This window comes from Carcharodon carcharias, chromosome 2, assembly GCF_017639515.1.
Source record: "Carcharodon carcharias isolate sCarCar2 chromosome 2, sCarCar2.pri, whole genome shotgun sequence".
Lineage (NCBI taxonomy): Eukaryota > Metazoa > Chordata > Chondrichthyes > Lamniformes > Lamnidae > Carcharodon > Carcharodon carcharias.
Genome location: NC_054468.1, coordinates 216216685 through 216235168, shown reverse-complemented (window position 1 = coordinate 216235168; position 18484 = coordinate 216216685). Strand labels below are relative to the sequence as shown.

Genomic DNA, 18484 nt, shown 5'->3' with positions numbered 1-18484 from the left:
TAGCAGTTTGTTTAACCTGACTTCCAACTCGCCCCAGAGGCTGGCTTAAAATACCTGTGAGTTCAGAAAGAAAATAATAGCAATCCTTGTACAGGACACATCTGTGGATTGCAATAAAGTAACACACCTATTATTACTTCTAATGATTGCACATTAAGAAAAGTCTAGAAACACTCATAAGACCACCAATTGCTGAAGTGAAAGCAACATTCACCTCCAGCTTCCTACAGTATGCAGCTGTTGCGTGGAGCTAGAAGTTAGGCTAATGGAGTAAAGCAGTTGATTTAATAAAACTCCACCATTTAAATAAAGTGTTTTCAATAAAATGTCAAACTTCGTTCTCAATTGTCACATATTTTTCTTTAAGAAATCAGTCTGCAGCCAATTTAGGGAATTTTGCTATGATATAGGTGCTGTATTATTATAGCAAGTTGTTGTGGCAGCTTGCAACCTCTTTTCCCCATTTCACACACCTCCACCCACACTGCAGGGCTGGTAACACATGTGGCTCCATCCCTGCCATGATACTCAAGTTGCGACATGATTTTATTAGCTATTTTGTCATTTGAGTGCAATCCCCATTATATTTGATTTCGAATCTTACACTTATATCACCACCCTGCCCCTAAAATGAAATAAAATGGATGAAAGTCACAACTATAAAGGAGGCAACATCGCACCTTAAAAAAGGGAGGTTTCTCGCAATGCTTACTAACAGCATCTGAACATCTTGGCACGATATCCAATGGTTGTTGAGGCTTAGGATGCCCTGATGATATGAAAGGACACTATATAAATGCAAGCTCATTCCTTCCTTTGCATTTTAATGGAAAGCGTGGACTGTGGTGCTCGGTTTACACTTGAGAATTTTCCAGAAAGCACGTTGGAAAAAAAAATCCAACATTTGAAGTTTGATATGAGAGAGATGAAAATGCCACCCTAATACCAGTTTGTATAAAAGGAATATTTTATTGATTAAATACATCTAGTGCAATAACTCATTACAGGTTTACAGAGAATCCCTGGTATCTCGGTGGGGGAGCGAGATTCAATTCTTCCTTTTCCTCATGACTGATTCCTCAGCTGGTTGCTGAGGTCTTGAAGCTCCAGAATCATGTTGTCCATTGTTGTTTTCTCATCAGCTAACTCGCTCTGTATTTCACCTGTAGTAACGTCGGTGTAAAGCTGCTGTTAAGGCCAAAAACAAAAGAAAAAATGAATCAATAGAAATTTAAGGACCAGTTTAATGAGCAGCTATTTCTAATCTGATCCCTTAATCTATCTTTCGCTCTTTGTGCTCCTTACAAACATCAGCGTTAGTTACAATTAGGAAGCAGCATTAAATTTCATCAACGTTACACTGCCAAATAGCTATCAGCCAGCACCACAGCTGGGTTTTTAAATAAATGTTGATGCTTAAAACTGATACATCTGAAAATGTGTTACTTGAATAGTCCAACCTTTTATAAAACAAGACCTGCTTTCATTTCTGACCTGCTCAGGTGCACCTTGGTTAAATGTTAAGCAGCTTGAGCACAAGAATGCAACAATGCTTCATAGCTCAACCCAATTTTCACACCGAAAAATGCTGGCACTCCCAACTTAATCTAATCACAAATACAGAAACAAAATACTGCAGATGCTGAAAACCTAAAATGAAAACAGAAATTTTGCAGGAAATGCTCAACAGGTCAGGCAGCATCTGCTTTTCATTAATCTAGTTACAAACACACAAAAACTCTGCAAGTTTAAGCTTAAAGGTCTCACTGACACAAGAAATTTGCAAGACTGAATCTGAAGGCAATCCTGGAGTGTTATCGACCTACTGTTCTCTGTTGCCAGAGTTGCATTTATATAGCACCATACCCTGAACCTCAAAAATGGCCCAAGGGGGCTTCAGGTAAATTATTTTGAAGCATAGTCGAGGCAGAAAAAAATAAGGGCTTCCCTCCCTGCCTCCATTGAAATGAACAGTCAGCAGCAAAGCCAAACAGTACCTACTGGAGGCATCGCTACCAATTCTGCTATTTTGGGTATGGCAGTCAGCAAGATGAAACCCTGAGCAGGACTCAGAGCTCAGCAATAGTCATTTGGTAGTACAGAACTTGAGTATTGCTGAAAAAGAAATCATTTTTTGAAGAAACCTTTTGTCTTGCACTCATCAAGACAATTCACAAGAATACCAAATGTAAAGGGAACAACAATTTATACTATATGCGAAGAGAGTGCTAATTGGTTGGCAAGTAGACACTGATTGGCAGTGTCCACAATTTGATGTGATTCTGCGATTGGCCAACTTTTGCTAAATAATCCTCAATGTGCTAAGAATTACACTGACAACCAATATAAGATTGTCAGTTGGGCTCACATTGTGGCGTACTTGCATGTACTGGAAGCTACGTATATTAATACACAGTGCCCTGTACTTTGCAGACAGAAAGAACATGTACACACATTGCGCCTGTTTCAGCTGAACAAAGTAAGTGACAGCCATTTGCTGGTTCATTCCTCAGGGCAATGCCTTGACCAGAGTCAAGCTGCCTGGTTTAAATTTCAAATAATGATTGGCAGTTAGCTGTCAGTCACCATCAACTAGTGCATTCTCCATGGCAACACCTCTATCAATCAGAGTCCAAGACAAAAAGCTTCAACAAAAAAAAGTCTATTTTTTTCAGCAAAGCTCAATGATTTTTTTTCCAGTATTGCTAGGCTATATATCCCTTGCCCCAACACCATCAACAATTTTGAAAGGCTGAAAAGGTAGCGGAACCCATAATAAAGATACAATTGGAGCAACTTCATGCTCACAGTCTCCACTGTGTAGCTAATTTACTACAGGGCCCAAATCACTGTAAAAATAAAACTCTATACGATACTGGAGGAGAAAAAAAATTATTTTTTTATTCCAAATGAATCTCGTATTCAAAGCCATAAAAATGGAAGAGTTGAAAATACACTGCTGTTACAGAGTGAACTGCGTGGGAAGTGGGGGTTCAGGAAATCCATTGATAAAATGGTTCAAAAGAGCAGAGACTGCTATGACTTACAGGGCCACACAAACGCTGTGCTGTACAGGAAAAGTGAACTTTGGTTTTGGAAATTCTCATTAGCCAAAGATCCATGTAAAATCAATCCTAGTTGAATTACTTCCCCCCCCAGATGGGTTCTAATTTTGTCCAAGATAATTTTTAAAACTGATGTGGATCAGAGTGGATTGCGTCACAAATGTTTGCTTTTCAGTCCATGTTCTGTATAAAGTCAAGCTCTTTGTTCTATACCGAGTTATAACAAGGACCAGCAGATAGATAGTTACAGACAGGGTTCCAGCGGCTTCCGAATGATGATTCAGAAATAAAGCAAAGGTCACTTTACACAATAAAGCTTAAAACTGATGGGCCTAGACTGCCAATACCACGAAAGTGAAAAAGAATAGTGGGTGCAGACAGAAGAGCCCACATTTCTAACTAGTACTAAACAACGCACACAGGGCTACAAGTGTTTTGCTGAACCCTGCACAACAATTGTCCGTGAGGATCTGCTTTGGCAGCCCCACCATCAGAACATCAAACGTAATCCTATGTAGCTCCTTGATTAGGCACCCTTCTCAAGAAGAAATACCTAAGCTGGTGATCTGCAGGTCTGCTCCAACTTTAAGTAGAGATTTACTAATTAAATTCTGCCATGGAGCAGGAAATGAAAAAAATTGACCATAAGCTTGGTGGGTAAATGCGGTGTCGTATCAAAGCTTCAGTTTAGGAGTCACTTGAGGGCGGGAAATGCCCATGGAACTGCATCCTGGCAAGAGTAACTTCATTCAGGAGAAGGAAGAAAATAAAATGGTAAAAAATAAATAAATACAAGAACAAGTGAAAAAATGAAAAGAAGCTTTGCTTTTAAAGACAGCGTGATTTGATGAACAATGTTACAAAAGCTAAGTTTTCTTGGGGAGAGGAAGATAGATGAATATTGGGTTAGAATAGGTTTACAAATGAAGGATGGCTATCCTGGCAGCACCTCCCCATTTGTAAAACAGATGTGCTTCTGAACTAGCTTGTAAAATGCTCCTGTAATATTCAAGACAATAAATGTGTCAATATTAACCACAATAGCTTCCTTTGTGACCAAATGGGAAAAAAATTCAATGAAGACATTTTGTTTCCAAATAACAGAGACATTTATGGGGTAATTTTAACCCTTTGATAACAATAGAGCAATTTAGTTTATATTTTTAAATATTAACCTTCCTCCCCATCTCTCTGATTGTATTAATGAAAGGGTGGACTGTTGCCCCCCTTGCTCCAAAGCTTCTAAGAATACTACAACCAGATGTATGCAAGGATAGTGCAAATTGACGCATCTCTGAGCTTCCCAATCCTTCTGGAAGGCATTGGACTCTAGTCAACTTCAAAGAAGAGGACCAAGATTCAGTCTCATTGTACAGGGAAATCACATGAGCCAGCCAGTAATCAGCCAATCAATCTCAGAACAAACTACCATACCAACATATTGGGCTCTGGGATGCCTGTTTTGAACTACACGGTTAGCAATTTTCTCCTTATTCTGAGAAGACTGCAAACGAACTTTATGGTTTGACACAATGGTCTGGGTATTAACAGGGGTGGGTTAAGTATGCAGGAGGGGAAGCGGAGTTAGGGCTGGGAAACCCAGAGCTCTGGGCTTTCCCCATACACTGTGGAATTTTAACGCCAGTGTATATCTTTTGTACGTGACAGGTTCCCTGCCAGCAAGTTAACCTGGTTGACAGGCTTGGCTTCAGGCAGGGAAGATTCCAGAGCGGCTGCAGCAGTAGGTAGGTCAGATCTCTGTATATGGGGGTCTTTGTATGGGTGAGTGGGTGGGTGTTGGTAGCAGTCCCTCCCTGCTTAGCCCACATGCAGTGCTGGAAGGGCGCTTGCCTCCTCCCTAAATCTATACCGTCATCCCTCCAACTATCGATTTTTCCCCAATGCCGAGGAAACCCAACCATCCACTATAAAACTTGCAAAGTTGGTTAACTTGGAGGCAGCTGGCCTCATTGAAGTATTTAAATTGCCAACACGCCTCCTGGGAGCAGGTTGGCACCTCCCCACCTTGTCCACTTTCATTAAGCTCAGAAGAGGGCAGTTGGAGTAGAGTTTCAGGTCATTAAAATTTAAACATCTGACCAGACTCTGACCCATCTGTTTCTGTGCACTAAAATTCGGCCCATTCGGGTCCAGGATTCTCAACATTACAAGTGTCTAGGGGACGGGATTTTGCAGTGGGTTGGTGCACTCATTTTTCCCTCTTGTGACCTAAGCTCAGTTCCAACTCAGGCCTATAGAAAAATTTTGTCTGGTCTATCAAATGCAAAAGGTCCCAAGATAAATAACTTGGGTGGTCTCACTTCAGATTCTAGTGGAGGTAGGTCCTCAGCAGAATCTTGCCCATTCTGAGTATAAGGGTGGTGGCCCATGTTGAAAATGAAAATATAATTTCTCTCCCAAGGCTGGCATTAAAAGTATTATTGTTGAGCCACAGCATCTACATGGCATCTTTCACATCCTCAGGATGTCCCCAAAAGCTGCACAGTCAACAAGTGTGGTCACTACCGTAATATAACAAGAATCCCACAAACAGAAATGAGATAAATAAATAGACAATCTGTTTTGGTGGTGTTGGTTGAGGGATAGCTGTTGACCAGGTCACAGAATTATATAGAAATGACAGCACTGAAACAGCTTCTACGGATGTTTATCCTCCACCGGAGTAGTAGCTCTAATCCCATGTGGCCGCCTGTTCATATATCACTTTATTAATTTGTCCTTCAACTATCTACCTAACCTATGTTTAAATTTTAACATTATCGCTGCTCAGTTGCTAATTCTGCCAGTGTGTATTCCACAGCCTCACGATCCACTGTGTAAAAGTTTCTCCTGTTCTCTGCCCTTAATTTCTCTATCCATGTCCCCTTGTCCTAGGTCTCTGTCACAAGTATGTCTAAAATAGTGCATAATATTCCAAAAGTAGCTTCATCAGCAAGATGATATAAGGGTAGATTATCTTGCTTTTTTTCTCTTCCTCCCCCCACCCCCTTTTACAATCAGATATCCTAATGATGCCTTGGCTGATAACAGTTATGCACAGATGGAAAAAATGGAATCTTTCCTGACCCTGTGCATTAGTTTCGACCTGTTCTCTTTAGCTCATTCAAATCATTTATCTGAATCCCTTTGCATAGCACTAATGAGATGATGTCAGCATTAAATTTTATACCAGCGGTGGATGCTTTCTCCCTTATTTCATTTAAGAAACGAAGTGCGAAGAGCAGTCAACCTAAATAGGTCCCCTGCAGCTGGTTGCTGCTTTAACCTTCACCTTTCATTTCCTATTGTGAAGCTAGTTTCCAATTCAGTTTGCTCATTTGAATGTTAATCCCATGAGCCTCAGCCGTCTTTAAAAATGTCCATGATACTTCCTCAAAGGAATGCCAAGTGTATGTCCTGGATAGCTTTCTGTCACAAATGTGTTTAGTTCTTCAGGTTTGAGGCATAGCCTACTGGTTGTTGATTATTTATGGCTTTCACACTGTCCAGATGGATATGGATAAGCCACTTGTAGAATCCTGTTAGTATTTTCCCCTGTAATAGTGTTTGACTGGCAGTGAAAATCATTGAGGAATGAGAAACAAGACTGACTTTTGGACTTAGTGCTCTAAATTAAAGGGAGAGAGACATTTCATTGTACAGAAGAAGATTACAATGGTGTTGAGTATTAGAATGCTGATACTTAGTCCTAGGGATTGGAAAGTAAATTTACTCCACTCACACTCAGCTATCAATCGTGCCATGCCATGCATCGTGACACAAAACAGTAGCTGTTATGTCTCATGCATGAAGGACAAAACTGAACCAAAAAGCATCACATGATATTGATCACTTGCACTGGAAATAGCAGGGTTGAGACGCAACATATGTAAATGTAGTGCCAGCACCCAGACCTGTGAATGGCAAATTTCAATAAAGATTTTCTATTTCATGTCTCGTTGAAAAAGCTGCTTTAACATTTCTATTGTTTAGAAAAACATATGGCAATACAGGAAAATACATAGCTGTACAAATAAGGATACACACATACAGCCATTGCACCAGCTACATTTATATGGAGGCAGCCAATTCTGAATCAAACTGATGTCAGACCATCCTCTTGGAGATGTTGCAGTTTAGGTTACCACAATGGAGAAACAGATGTTCCTAGGTGCATCGTATTGATTGTACATGGGGTACAGAGAAAGATCAGGCAGGAAGAAACAATCAGCTGCCTATGTGGGATTCTTCCCATCTATTCAGATCACCGGAGAGAAAATCAAGAATGGTTCCCACACTGGCATGCAATCCTCCCACCTATGTTTGTGTATCCAGCACACCCAGATTTAGGGATATATCATCTCTGCTGTGGGGTTATGCTTTGAATATTTTCCTTCTGGAGACCTCAGTGTGACAATAATCTCAATAGTACAACACTGCAGCTGTATTTCATCGTACAGTTGATGTTCTGACTTGTGATATGACTCCTGGATCATAATCATATCTTAAAATTGCCTGAAAACTGTAATGCTACATCTCTATGAAAGATGTAGCACCAGTCCAGAGGAAAGTGACAATGTGGATAGTGACTGCAGAATCACACTTAGCCAGTGATTGAAAATGTCTTAATTTGCTTGGTTTATGCTAGGCACTGTACTGGTAGTGACTTCATTTTCAAGCAGGATTGAGATTACAGAAATGAAGCTTCAGAAACTAATTTGTATTTGTGTTGGTGAGTGTTGTTTGAAGTTGCACTGGTTGTAAAATTACGAACATTTTAATGAACTGAACGGAGGCTTTCATCACTAATTTTCCAAATGGTAGCACAAACTTTCAAAACTGCTTCCTCAAATCAGGCACCGCCAAAGATTTCCTACATGACTAATATTTCAGAGTTGGGACCAGTAATCTATGCCTTTTAACTGAAATTCAAACTATCAATGTACAATTATAGAAATTTACATTGAACAAACAACAAAAAGCTGAAGACAAACTTCCTTCATTGAATTTTGAAATAACGTTGCTGGTTTCCAATATATCAATTTGTTTAACACACACCAGTGCTGGATCCAGTATTATGTGGAAGTGCCTAATCAACAGATGACATTCCAATCAGGTAGCATACAAATGGCCTTCCCTTTTCAACCTGTTAACATGTGAAACTTACTGGTGGCATAGTTTTTTTTAAATGATACTGATGTCACTGAAATGTTTTTGAAATGTAGCAAGTGACAAGTGTTAACAAGAATGGATCTCTCATTAATAAAGGCTTCCAGGACAGATAAAGGTTTCGAGAAGCTGAACTGTGGTATCAGTAATCTGGATTCATGAACTGATGATTATTTTTATATTCCAACTTCTAAATAATATCATCACATGGGAAAAAGCTATTCTCGACCTGGAAGTGATGCGTGAAACATTGCCATTGGTATCCAGCATTGACTTTTTAGTACAGTGGCAGCTCTTGTATTCTTGGCATAAAAGTGGCAGTCTGGCTTAAATGCTTGTAATTCATACAATGTTACTCATCATGCTCAAAAAGGATTGACAGCTCAGCTACAACACTGCAATAGTCTAGAAGCTGGTCTCCAGCATGAATGCACTATGCCCATTGTTTGTTGCCTCAATAGAGTTGGGAGTTTCTAGCCCAGGAGCAAGATGTTCTCTAAATGTTCTCTGAAGCCTGTCAAACAGGAATACCATATTCCGCCCGAGGCACAATACAGGCTTTGCAAAACAGTACAGTTTCCGAAAGGGACAGCTAGGGTTGAACTAACTCAACGATGTCCATCCTTCTGCCATTTGTTTTCCCCAGTGTAAATCCATCATGATTTCCAAACCCACTTGATAAGTATCGGTAAATGCTTGGAACCCTTAAAGATCTGTGGGAGAGGGGTAACATCAGGTGTTTTCTCTATTTTGAGAAACTGTGATAAAGGTCAAGACCCATATTGTAGAGCAATATCTGAGATATCAGCGGTCATCTAATTCTGGCCTTTTGAGCATCTCCGATTTTAACTGCTCCATCATTTGTGGTCATGCCTTCAGCAGCTTGGGTCCTAAGCTCTGGAATTCCCTCCCTAAATCTCTCTATGCCTTTCTTTTCTCCTTTAAAATATTTCTTAAAATTTACCTCCTTAACCATGCTTTTGGCTATCAGCCCTAATGTCACTTAAAGTGGCTTCGTGTCAAATGTTGCCTTCTAATGATCCTGTGAAGCACCTTGGGGTGCTTTATTGTGTTGATAAATACAAGTTGTTAGAAAAGGACAAAGTAAATCAAGAACTAATGATTTAAATGGTGTTTAGCTTGGTTTTGAAAAGCCTGAATAATGAGGAAACAGTTTCACAGCTCTGAGATTATGGAAATTACGCGATAGAATAGAATGGCATCAATAAGACAGGAAAGGTTGTGACAGACCAAGAGAGGACAAAGGTGTTGGTTGAACTTTACCAGTTTTGGCAGCAATGCTCTAAACCTGGATAGACTTAGGCTTTGTAGAGAGATAGCAGCTTTCAGGGTAAGGACTTATCTGGCACAAGAAAGGAAACCTAACTTCTTGGAGGCATCTTTAGTAATGGAGGAAGTGTGAGGTTGCTGAGATGGTAAAGCTGAGAATGTCAATAGGAAGAAAGGCCTAAAGATGCAACTAATGAAGAGGTGAAAGCTTGATCTGTGAGAAACATAAAGAAACTATTATTGTGGAATTGGTCAAGTTTTAAACTTGGTTTTCTCAATGTTGAAAATGAAGCATTATCTTTCTCAATGTGCAAATCTACCTGCATACAGGCTTGGTTGGTGACATCAGCAAAGAGAATGAGTGTTGCTTTCCATTCATCAGGTCACTGACAAAGATTAAAAAGAAACAAAAGTGTACCTTCCTAAAGAGTCCCTGGATGAAGGTTGTGAATAGTTTTGACCTAATGCTGAGCATCAAGAGAAGAAATTTATTCCTTGTGCATGAGATTGAGAGTGTCACAAATAGGGCTGAAACCAACCACATGCAAGTTATTAAGGCCAAGATCTTAAAAGTTTCTCATCCGCTTTGATTCCATGACCTGTGCTATGGGTGGCAGTTGGAATACTAGCCCGTAGTTATTAAGGGGTCATTGTGGATAGTATGAAGTCTCTTGCTTTTTGTCTAAATGAGCCAGGCAGTACCTTAGGCAAGGATTTCCAAATTTCAGCACCCGCCTTGGGATCAGTTATGAATATGTTTTATTGAACAAAACTAAAAAAAACCAAGTTTGGGGCAGGCAGGAGGTGAGCTAAGAGAATTCACCTGGAGAGCGACTGATGGAACTAAGCTGGGTGGAGGCAGAGGCTCAGAGCACCAAAACAGACTACCCTCAATAGCTAATGACAGATTAGTATATAAAGATTGGTACCACAGTCTCACCTAGGTGTTATGTAGAACTAGTAAGTCTGAATCAACACCACTGAAGTGGTGCAGCAATATCATTTGCACACTGGCATGCAAAATCCTGATACAGCAAATGTATATTAGATGCAAAATTTCAATGCACCATGTAAACAGATATGTACGTACAATAAAGTACACAAGAAGCATTGACATCTCTGTCCTAGAGTAGATGCATATGAAAATAATGACAATACGGATGTTATCTGAACACAACACATTCCTGGGTTACAACGTCTTCCAACGCAAGTATTGCAAATGGCTTCCAAATACGATGAAAATTCCCCTCCATCTCTATCAGCTGCAAAGAGGATTCAGCAATTTAAAAAAATGTAAAAGAGCTTTATGGTGTTCTACCTGTGCTTTACTGGACAGGCTACGCAGGCTAAGGCGAGCTGAGGAGAGCATCTGCAGGGCCTCCTGAGGGTTATTCTTGCTTTTACTGCATTTGATTGACACTGCACAAAAAACAGAAAACACATAAAAGACACATTAAGGCACAACTTCAACTATAGTATTAGACCACAGAACATTATAATGCAATGCTGGAGAAATAAATGTACTTTTCTAACATTATAACTTTGTGAAAAATGAAGGAAAACCCTAGCAAATTTAAAAAAAAACAGCAAAAACTTCAGATGTTGGAAATCTGAAAATACTACAAATAGAAAGTACTGAAACACTCAGCAGTTCAGTCAGCATCTGTAGAGAAAGCAAAAAGATCCACAGTTTCTTTGATCAGAACGGGAGGATATTACAGATGAACTGCACACCACACACCATCCTGACTTGAAACTCGATGGCTGTCCTTCCCTGGATAAAATCCTGGAACTCCCTCCCTAACAGCACTGCAGATGTACCTACGCCATATGTACTGCAGCAGTTTTAGAAGTCAGCTCATCATTGCCACCTCGAGGGCAATTAGGGTTGGGCAACAAATGCTGACCTTGCCAGTGACACTCACAACACATTAGAGAATATATTAAAAAAAAGCTTGCAGTGAGGATCAGAGCAAGGGAAAAGGCTGGGAAGAATTCACCACATACTCAAAGGAAAGAAAATGAATTATCTGCAGAAGTGATTAAGAGGAAAAGAAATGATGATTAAATGACAGAAGAGAAAATATTCTAAGTTAAAAATGGCACAATGAGAGAAATTACAGAAATCAGAGACACAAACATTTCCTCTTCCCACCACAACTTTCCCCACCTCTGGAAGTGCTGCCATACCCATCCTACATTACAAGCACCGACTGTCAAGAGACAAAATTGGAGTTGTGGTTAGGTTGAGTGTTGCAAAATGCCTAGCAAAAACATTAGGTGCTGTTTCCCGAGCTTGTGTTGAGCTTCACTGGAACTGTAGGCGGCTGAGGTCAGAAAGGGAATGAGGTGCAGGATGTAAGAAGTGACCTAGAGAAGAGGGCTGCACTTGTGGCTAAAAGTGAGGGCTATTCAGAAAAGCAACCCGCCTTTTATCTACCCAAGATAGAGACCGCATTGTGAACAGCAAATATAATATAAGTTGGAAGTAGAACAAGTGAATTGCTGTTTTGTTTGGAAGGAGTGATTGATGTCCTGGATGGCAGTGAGAGGGCAGTTGTTGCATCAGGTTCAAATCCCACCATGGCAACTGGTGCAATTTATATTCAATGAATTAATAAATTCAATTACATAATAAAAAAATTTTGAACAGAAAGCTAGTCTCAATAATGGTGACCATAAAACTATCATCGATTGTTGTAAAAACACATCTGGTTCACTAATGTCCCTAAGAGGAGATCTGCCTTTTCTACCTGGTCTGGCCTGCATGTGACTCCAAACCCACAGCAACGTGGCTGTCTCTTAATTGCCCTCAAATGGCCTAGCAAGCCACTCAGCTATAGCAACACAGGATTTAGGAGGAGTAGGCCATTCAGCCCTTCAAAGCTGCTCCACCATTCAATAAGATCATGGCTGATTTGGTAGTGGCCTTGACTCCACTTTCTGGTCTTCTAGCCCTGTAACCCAGTTGCAGCAATTAGGGATGGGCAACAAATGCTGGTCTTGCCAGCGACGCATATATCCTATTAAAAGAATTTTTAAAATATCGCGTTTTCAGGGGATGACAAAATTCACATAGCTCGACACAGTGAAAGACAGAACTGGGGCCTAGTCTTTATAAACTTACAGGTGTTTCTTTACAGAAACACATATTACACATCATGCACCTCCAGCCAACAACCAAACTTTCAGCTTCCGTTCAGCACAGTTAAGCCCCACCTGTATACAATTAACACCCAATTGATAAACAATTAACATGGGAAGGAGGAAGGAGAGCAAGTAGGAAGGGTGATGGGGGAGTGGGCTAGAGTGGCACGGAGGGAACAGCTCCTTCCAAATGCTGAAAGGCGAGGGGTAAGGGCAGAAATGGCAGAAGATGATGTTTTTCAATATGAGCTTGTTTGGTTCTTGGAATCTACAATGAGCTCAATGAACAGCACTGCCAAATGTAAGTGCATTCTTCACATTTTAATAACTGGCAATGTAGCTTTACTCTAAAGTTGAGGTATTTATGCAATTAGTTATTTAAAAACTTGACAATTAAATCCAGATGACTCCTGCAAGCAATATCTGTTGCAAACTCTGATGGCGACAATACATCGTCAAAATAAAAATAAAACTGTACTATGATTTCATTTGGAGTTTATTCCAAGAATAAGACAAGTTCACTGAGGTTCGAAAGCAAAATACTGATGCTGGAAATCTGAAATAGAAACAGCAAACGGCAGAAATATTCAGCAAATCAGGCAGCGTCTGTGGAGAGAGAAGCAGAGTTTACTTTTCAGTTGGTGACTTTTCATCAGAACTGTTCTAATTTTATTCTGTTGAAAGGTCATCAACCTGAAATATTAACTGTTTCTCTCTCCATAGATGCTGTCTTCACTGAAATTCTTATGATTTACTTATTTGTCTAAAACCCAAGACTTCCCAGTTCCAACTCCCGAACATCATCCGCCTCTGCCCCTGCCTCAGCTCACCTGCTGCTGCAACCCTCATCCTTGCCTTTGTTTCCTCTCAATTTGACTATTCCAATTCTCTCCTGGTTGGCCTCCCATCTCCCATAAACTTAAGCACAGCCACAGCTCTGGTGCCTGTATCCTAAATCGCACCGAATCCTGACCTAGTTTGGCTTCCAGTTGAGCCAAGCCTCAATTTTAAAATTCTCAAATTCCTCCAGGACCTCACCCTTCTCTATCTCTAAAACCTCTTCCAGCCCTCTAAAGTTTCCACTTCCCTTGCACCCCTCCAATACTGGCTCCTTGCACGTCCCCGATTTTAATCGCTCCACCACAGCCACTGTGCTTTCAGCTTTGGAGTTCTCTCCCCAAACCTCTCCATTTCTCTTTCACTCTTTTGCTCCTTTAAGACATTCCATAAATTCCACCTTTTGGCCAAACTTTTGATCATCTGCCCTAATTTCTCGTCATGTGGCTCAGCATCAAATTCTGTTTGAAGCACCTTGGGTTGTTAAAGGTACTATATAAACGTAAGCTGTTGTCATCTAATTTGGTTTAATATATTTGCCTAATTTGATATGATTGTGCTATGCATCAGAAATGCACAGGATTGTGATCAGATCCCGGAGCACTGGATTTGGCTCATGTTCTTGCTACTGCCTCAGCCGAGATCAGTAAATGAAACAGGGAGCGTCCATTCATAGTATTAAACACCTTTATAATCTGTTTTGTTCTAATGAAGTCCAAGTCATTCGTCACATTTGCACTTCCTCATACAAGGCAGCATCCTAGTGAATCTGTGCTGTATCCTTTCTGAAGCATCACTTTCCTGTAAACCTGCCTCTTCTGGTCACTTGTCCTTGTATCTTCTTATGCGGTTTAGTGTCAAATTTTGTTTGCTAATGTTCCTGTGAAGTGCCCAGGTACATTGTACTATGTCAAAGAAGTGATATAAATGCAAGTTGCTATTCTAATGGGGAACCCACTGCTGCACCCAATACTCTTAACAGTGATCATATTATGGGAACTGCATCTTATTAAAGGAACAATTAGAATCCAGGCCAATGGGCCTCATCTCCATTGGGCCACAATCTCTGATTGTAATCCTGTTCATTTTTAGATGAGAGCAGAACAAAACCAAATTAAATGTAGAACCAAAAAAGCTCAGTTAATTCTGGCATTGGCACAATGGGCTGAATGGTTCCTATCATGCTACATCATTCTGTGATTCTATGAAACTGTCTATATTTTTGGTATAAACTCCAAAATAAAAAAAGATTTGTTTGAAACATTTTTTGGTTTACTGATTTTTACATTCACACGGAAATACCGCTGCCACTGAATAACTAACCACAGACACTGTTTGCAATGGGGATGGGGGAAAGAAACATCAGCTTCTTATTGCTGTCTGACAATTCTGATGAGAAAGTGAGAACACTGCTTGGCTGTGATGCTCTCTATGATGAGAATACTTATTCTATCCAGCTCACAGCAATTTTTGAACCACTTCCTTCAATTTCACTGCTTTGCTGTATGGTGTCTTCATCACATTAAATTTTCAAGTCCAGGTCATTTACGTGAATGAGAAACAGTAATGGTCCCAACATTAAGCCTTAGGTATACGGCCAAAATTAAACAGGTCAGATCCAACATATCCTCACTTGCATTTCTTGCTGTTACACAGGACAGCATAAACAACAGGATCTAGAAGGTTAGCACTGATTACAGATTACCAAAAACTGAGCTGGGTGTAAAATTAAGAATTATAGATGCTAGTTACAACTTTTGAGAACTTACCATGTGCAAGTTCCATCGCTCCTTTTGCTACTTCTTTGAAAGATGCAACATCTTTCTCCCAACCACTGGATTGGGTTTCACATCGATGAGCTTTAACTAGATACTGAAGTGCCTGCAGATAAAAGGAAACATATTAGGCAACATATGAATGAAGTGCAGTTTATTTATTTTCTCCATTACATCTCTACTTCCTTCTCATCAACACCACTCTATTCTCCTTTATCTAAAGGGAGGTGGAGTGGTCCAATGAACAATGATCAAAATAACTACACAATCAGGATGTTCAGCGATCACTTGCCAGTCAAGGTTAAGCACATCCAGTTAATTATGGAATTATAGTATAAATATAGATTTCCTAATAATGCCTCAGTGACTGCGAGTCAGCCTATAACATGTATTTATATAGGGCCATAACTTACTCAGAGTGGCAATCAGCATTGGATTGCCACACCATGCCCAATAACTTACGCCAAATTTCTACCATGCCTGTCTCAACCGACCTTCCGGTGAGTTGAGATCCAAGCAGTGCAGCTGTCTCTGAAACCCAAAATTGCAGCCCAGCAGGGTCGGATTCAAGAAGGACACTTACTTACAGCACAAGGCTGCTGTAAACCAGCTAAGTTTAAAGGTGGATTGAGATTGACAGGCCAGGGAGAAGGCAAGTGCCTAAGGTAAGTGGGTTGGATTTGGGGGGTGTGGGGGCCTGGAATAGGGTGGGGTGGGACATCGGAGGGTGGGAGACTGGGGGAGATGTTGGACATCAGGGATGGGTGAGTGGGGGGATGTTGGACATCGGGGAGGGTGGATTGGAGGGGTGTTAGACATCAAGGAGGGGGAAGTGGGGGGTGTTGGGCATCAAGGAGGGGGGAGTGGGGAGGTGTTAGACATTGTAGGGTGGGGGGGGGAGTAGGGTGTTGGACATTGGGGGAGAGTGGGGGGTGTTGGACATTGCAGGATGGGGCTCGGGCCGGACATCAGGGGGATGGGGGGAATTGGACATAAGGGGTGTGGGGGGAGTTGGACATCGGCGGGGGGGGAAGTCAGGTCAGATTGGGTTGGGGGTCAGTCTGTGTCTTTACAATAGTTACCAAGGAGTTAAAAGAGGTTTTAATTCTTCTAACTTTTTCTGAGTAACTATTTTTGTAAAGAGCTGGAACCATCGAAAGATTGCAAGTTAACTCGCATTTTCAGGTGGGTTCCCAGAGCAGGGCAATTGTCCAGAGGAAGTTTGCACTTCTGGACAATTGCCGTGTAACCCTTACCTTTGAATTTTTGAGAGGGGTTCCCCAGCGCATCTTTGGGGTACCCCCCAAATTTGACACTGGGAGCTCAGAAGTTAGAACCCATTGTGCCTGTAAAATCATAAAATGTTTCAAGGTGATATACATGGGCATTATAAAACAAAATATGGCACCGAGCCACATAGCGCAGATGACCAAAAGCTTGGCTCAAGGGGTAGGTTTTATGGAGTGCCTTAAAGGAGGAAACCTAGGTAGACAGGCAGAAGAGGTTTAGAGAGGGAGTCCAGAGCTTGGGAAGTTGAAGCCATATCCAACCAATGGTGGAGCTATTAAAATCAGGGGTGCTTACGAAGTCAGAATGAGAGAAACACAGATATCTTGGAGATTACAGAAATAGGGAGGAGAGGGGCCAGGAAAGGATGAAAATTTTAAAACTAAGGAGTTGTTTTACTGGGAGCAAGTGTAGAGGTCAGCCATCAGAGGGGTGAAGTGTGACCAACATCTGGTCCAAGTTAGGACACTGGCAACAGAGGTTTGGATAACTTCAAATTTACGGAAGGTAGAATACGAAGGCTGGCGAGGAATGCACTGGAACAATCAAGTCTAGAAATAACAAAGGCACGAATGAGGGTTTCAGCAAAGGGGAGCTGAGGCTGGAAATGTCATGAAGGTGGAAACAGACAGGCTTAGTGGCAGCACAGACATGTGGTCAGAAGCGCATCACAGGGTCAGATATCACATTGACGTTGTTCACAGTCTGATTCAGCCTCAGACAGTTACCAGGGAGGGAAATGGTGCAAAGTGTGTGCATTTTAAAAATCTAATTTGATGAAAAATAAACACAGCAATAAGCTTAAAAAAACGTTACACATTTAAGTCATTAAGAAGTGTTTCTTTAACCTATGCACACTTGGAAGCAAAGCAAACATCCAAACAAATATGCAAGCTATTTCACATTTAATTACTGGTGACACATGGTAATGCTATTCAAATGATAACTAATGTGTAATATCTGAAATTGATGTGTAACATCAGCATTTTCTGATTTAGATTAGGTGTAGTACTTGCCCAGTAATATGCTGCTGAATTTACTATACACCTGTGGTGATTAAGTGATCATTGTTGCTCTTTCTTGGGTCAATGGCATTGAATGTAGCGAGAATGAACTTTAATTCATTTCGGTCATCAATAAGCAGGTACCTTGAAAATAATGGCTACTTGCGGCTGGAAATGGAACATAGGACATATGAGCAGGAGGAGGCCATTTGGCCCTTCAAGCCTGCTCTGTCACTCGATAAGATCATGGCTAATCTGGAGGGGAACTTCCAGGTGGTGGTGTTCCCATGTGTCTGCTGCCCTTGTCCTTCAAGGTTGTGGGTTTGGAAAGTGCTGCCTAAGGAGCCTTGGTGAGTTGCTGCTGTGCATCTTGTAGATGGTACACACTGCTACCACTGTGCGTCAGTGGTGGAGAGAGTGAATGTTTGTGGATGTGGTGCCAATCAAACAGGCTATTTTTCCTGGATGGTGACGAGCTTCCTGTGTGTTGCTGGGGCTGCAATCATCCAGGCTAGTGGACTTCTGACTTGTGCCTTGTAGGTGTGGATAGGCTTTGGGGAGTCAGGAGGTGAGTTGCTCGCCGCAGGATTCTTAGCCTCTGATCTGTTTTTGCAGCCACAGTATTTATATGGCGAGTCCAATTCGGTTTGTGGTCAACGGTAACCACTAGGATGTTGATAGTGGGGGAATTCAGTGATGGTAATGCCACTGAATGTCAAGGCATTCATGCCTTGCTCTATCATACTCCGCAGCAGAGTACTGTGCACCAGTCTCAGGTGATGCACCAAGGGGAGCCTGGTGCTCGCAGACAGAAATCTCCACATCACCACCAATCCTGACTGGAGAGCTGTACAGGATTAAGTATTAACAGAGAAAGTCTGCCCATACAAGTATCAAGTGTCTCAAGGCA

At 41.2% G+C, this 18484-nt stretch overlaps 1 protein-coding gene across 1 annotated transcript in view; it reads right to left on the bottom strand.

Annotated features, from left to right (window-relative positions):
• Positions 1-949: 949 nt before the first annotated feature.
• ttc27 (tetratricopeptide repeat domain 27) overlaps positions 950-18484 on the bottom strand; it is a 243222-nt gene continuing 225687 nt past the window's right edge. The window contains exons 20-22 of the mRNA XM_041207509.1: positions 15278-15389; positions 10843-10943; positions 950-1188 (exon numbers count right to left, since the gene is read on the bottom strand). Of these exons, the coding sequence (XP_041063443.1) occupies positions 1066-1188; positions 10843-10943; positions 15278-15389 (336 nt within the window). The 3' untranslated portion in view covers positions 950-1065. The remainder of the gene's footprint in view (positions 1189-10842; positions 10944-15277; positions 15390-18484) is intronic.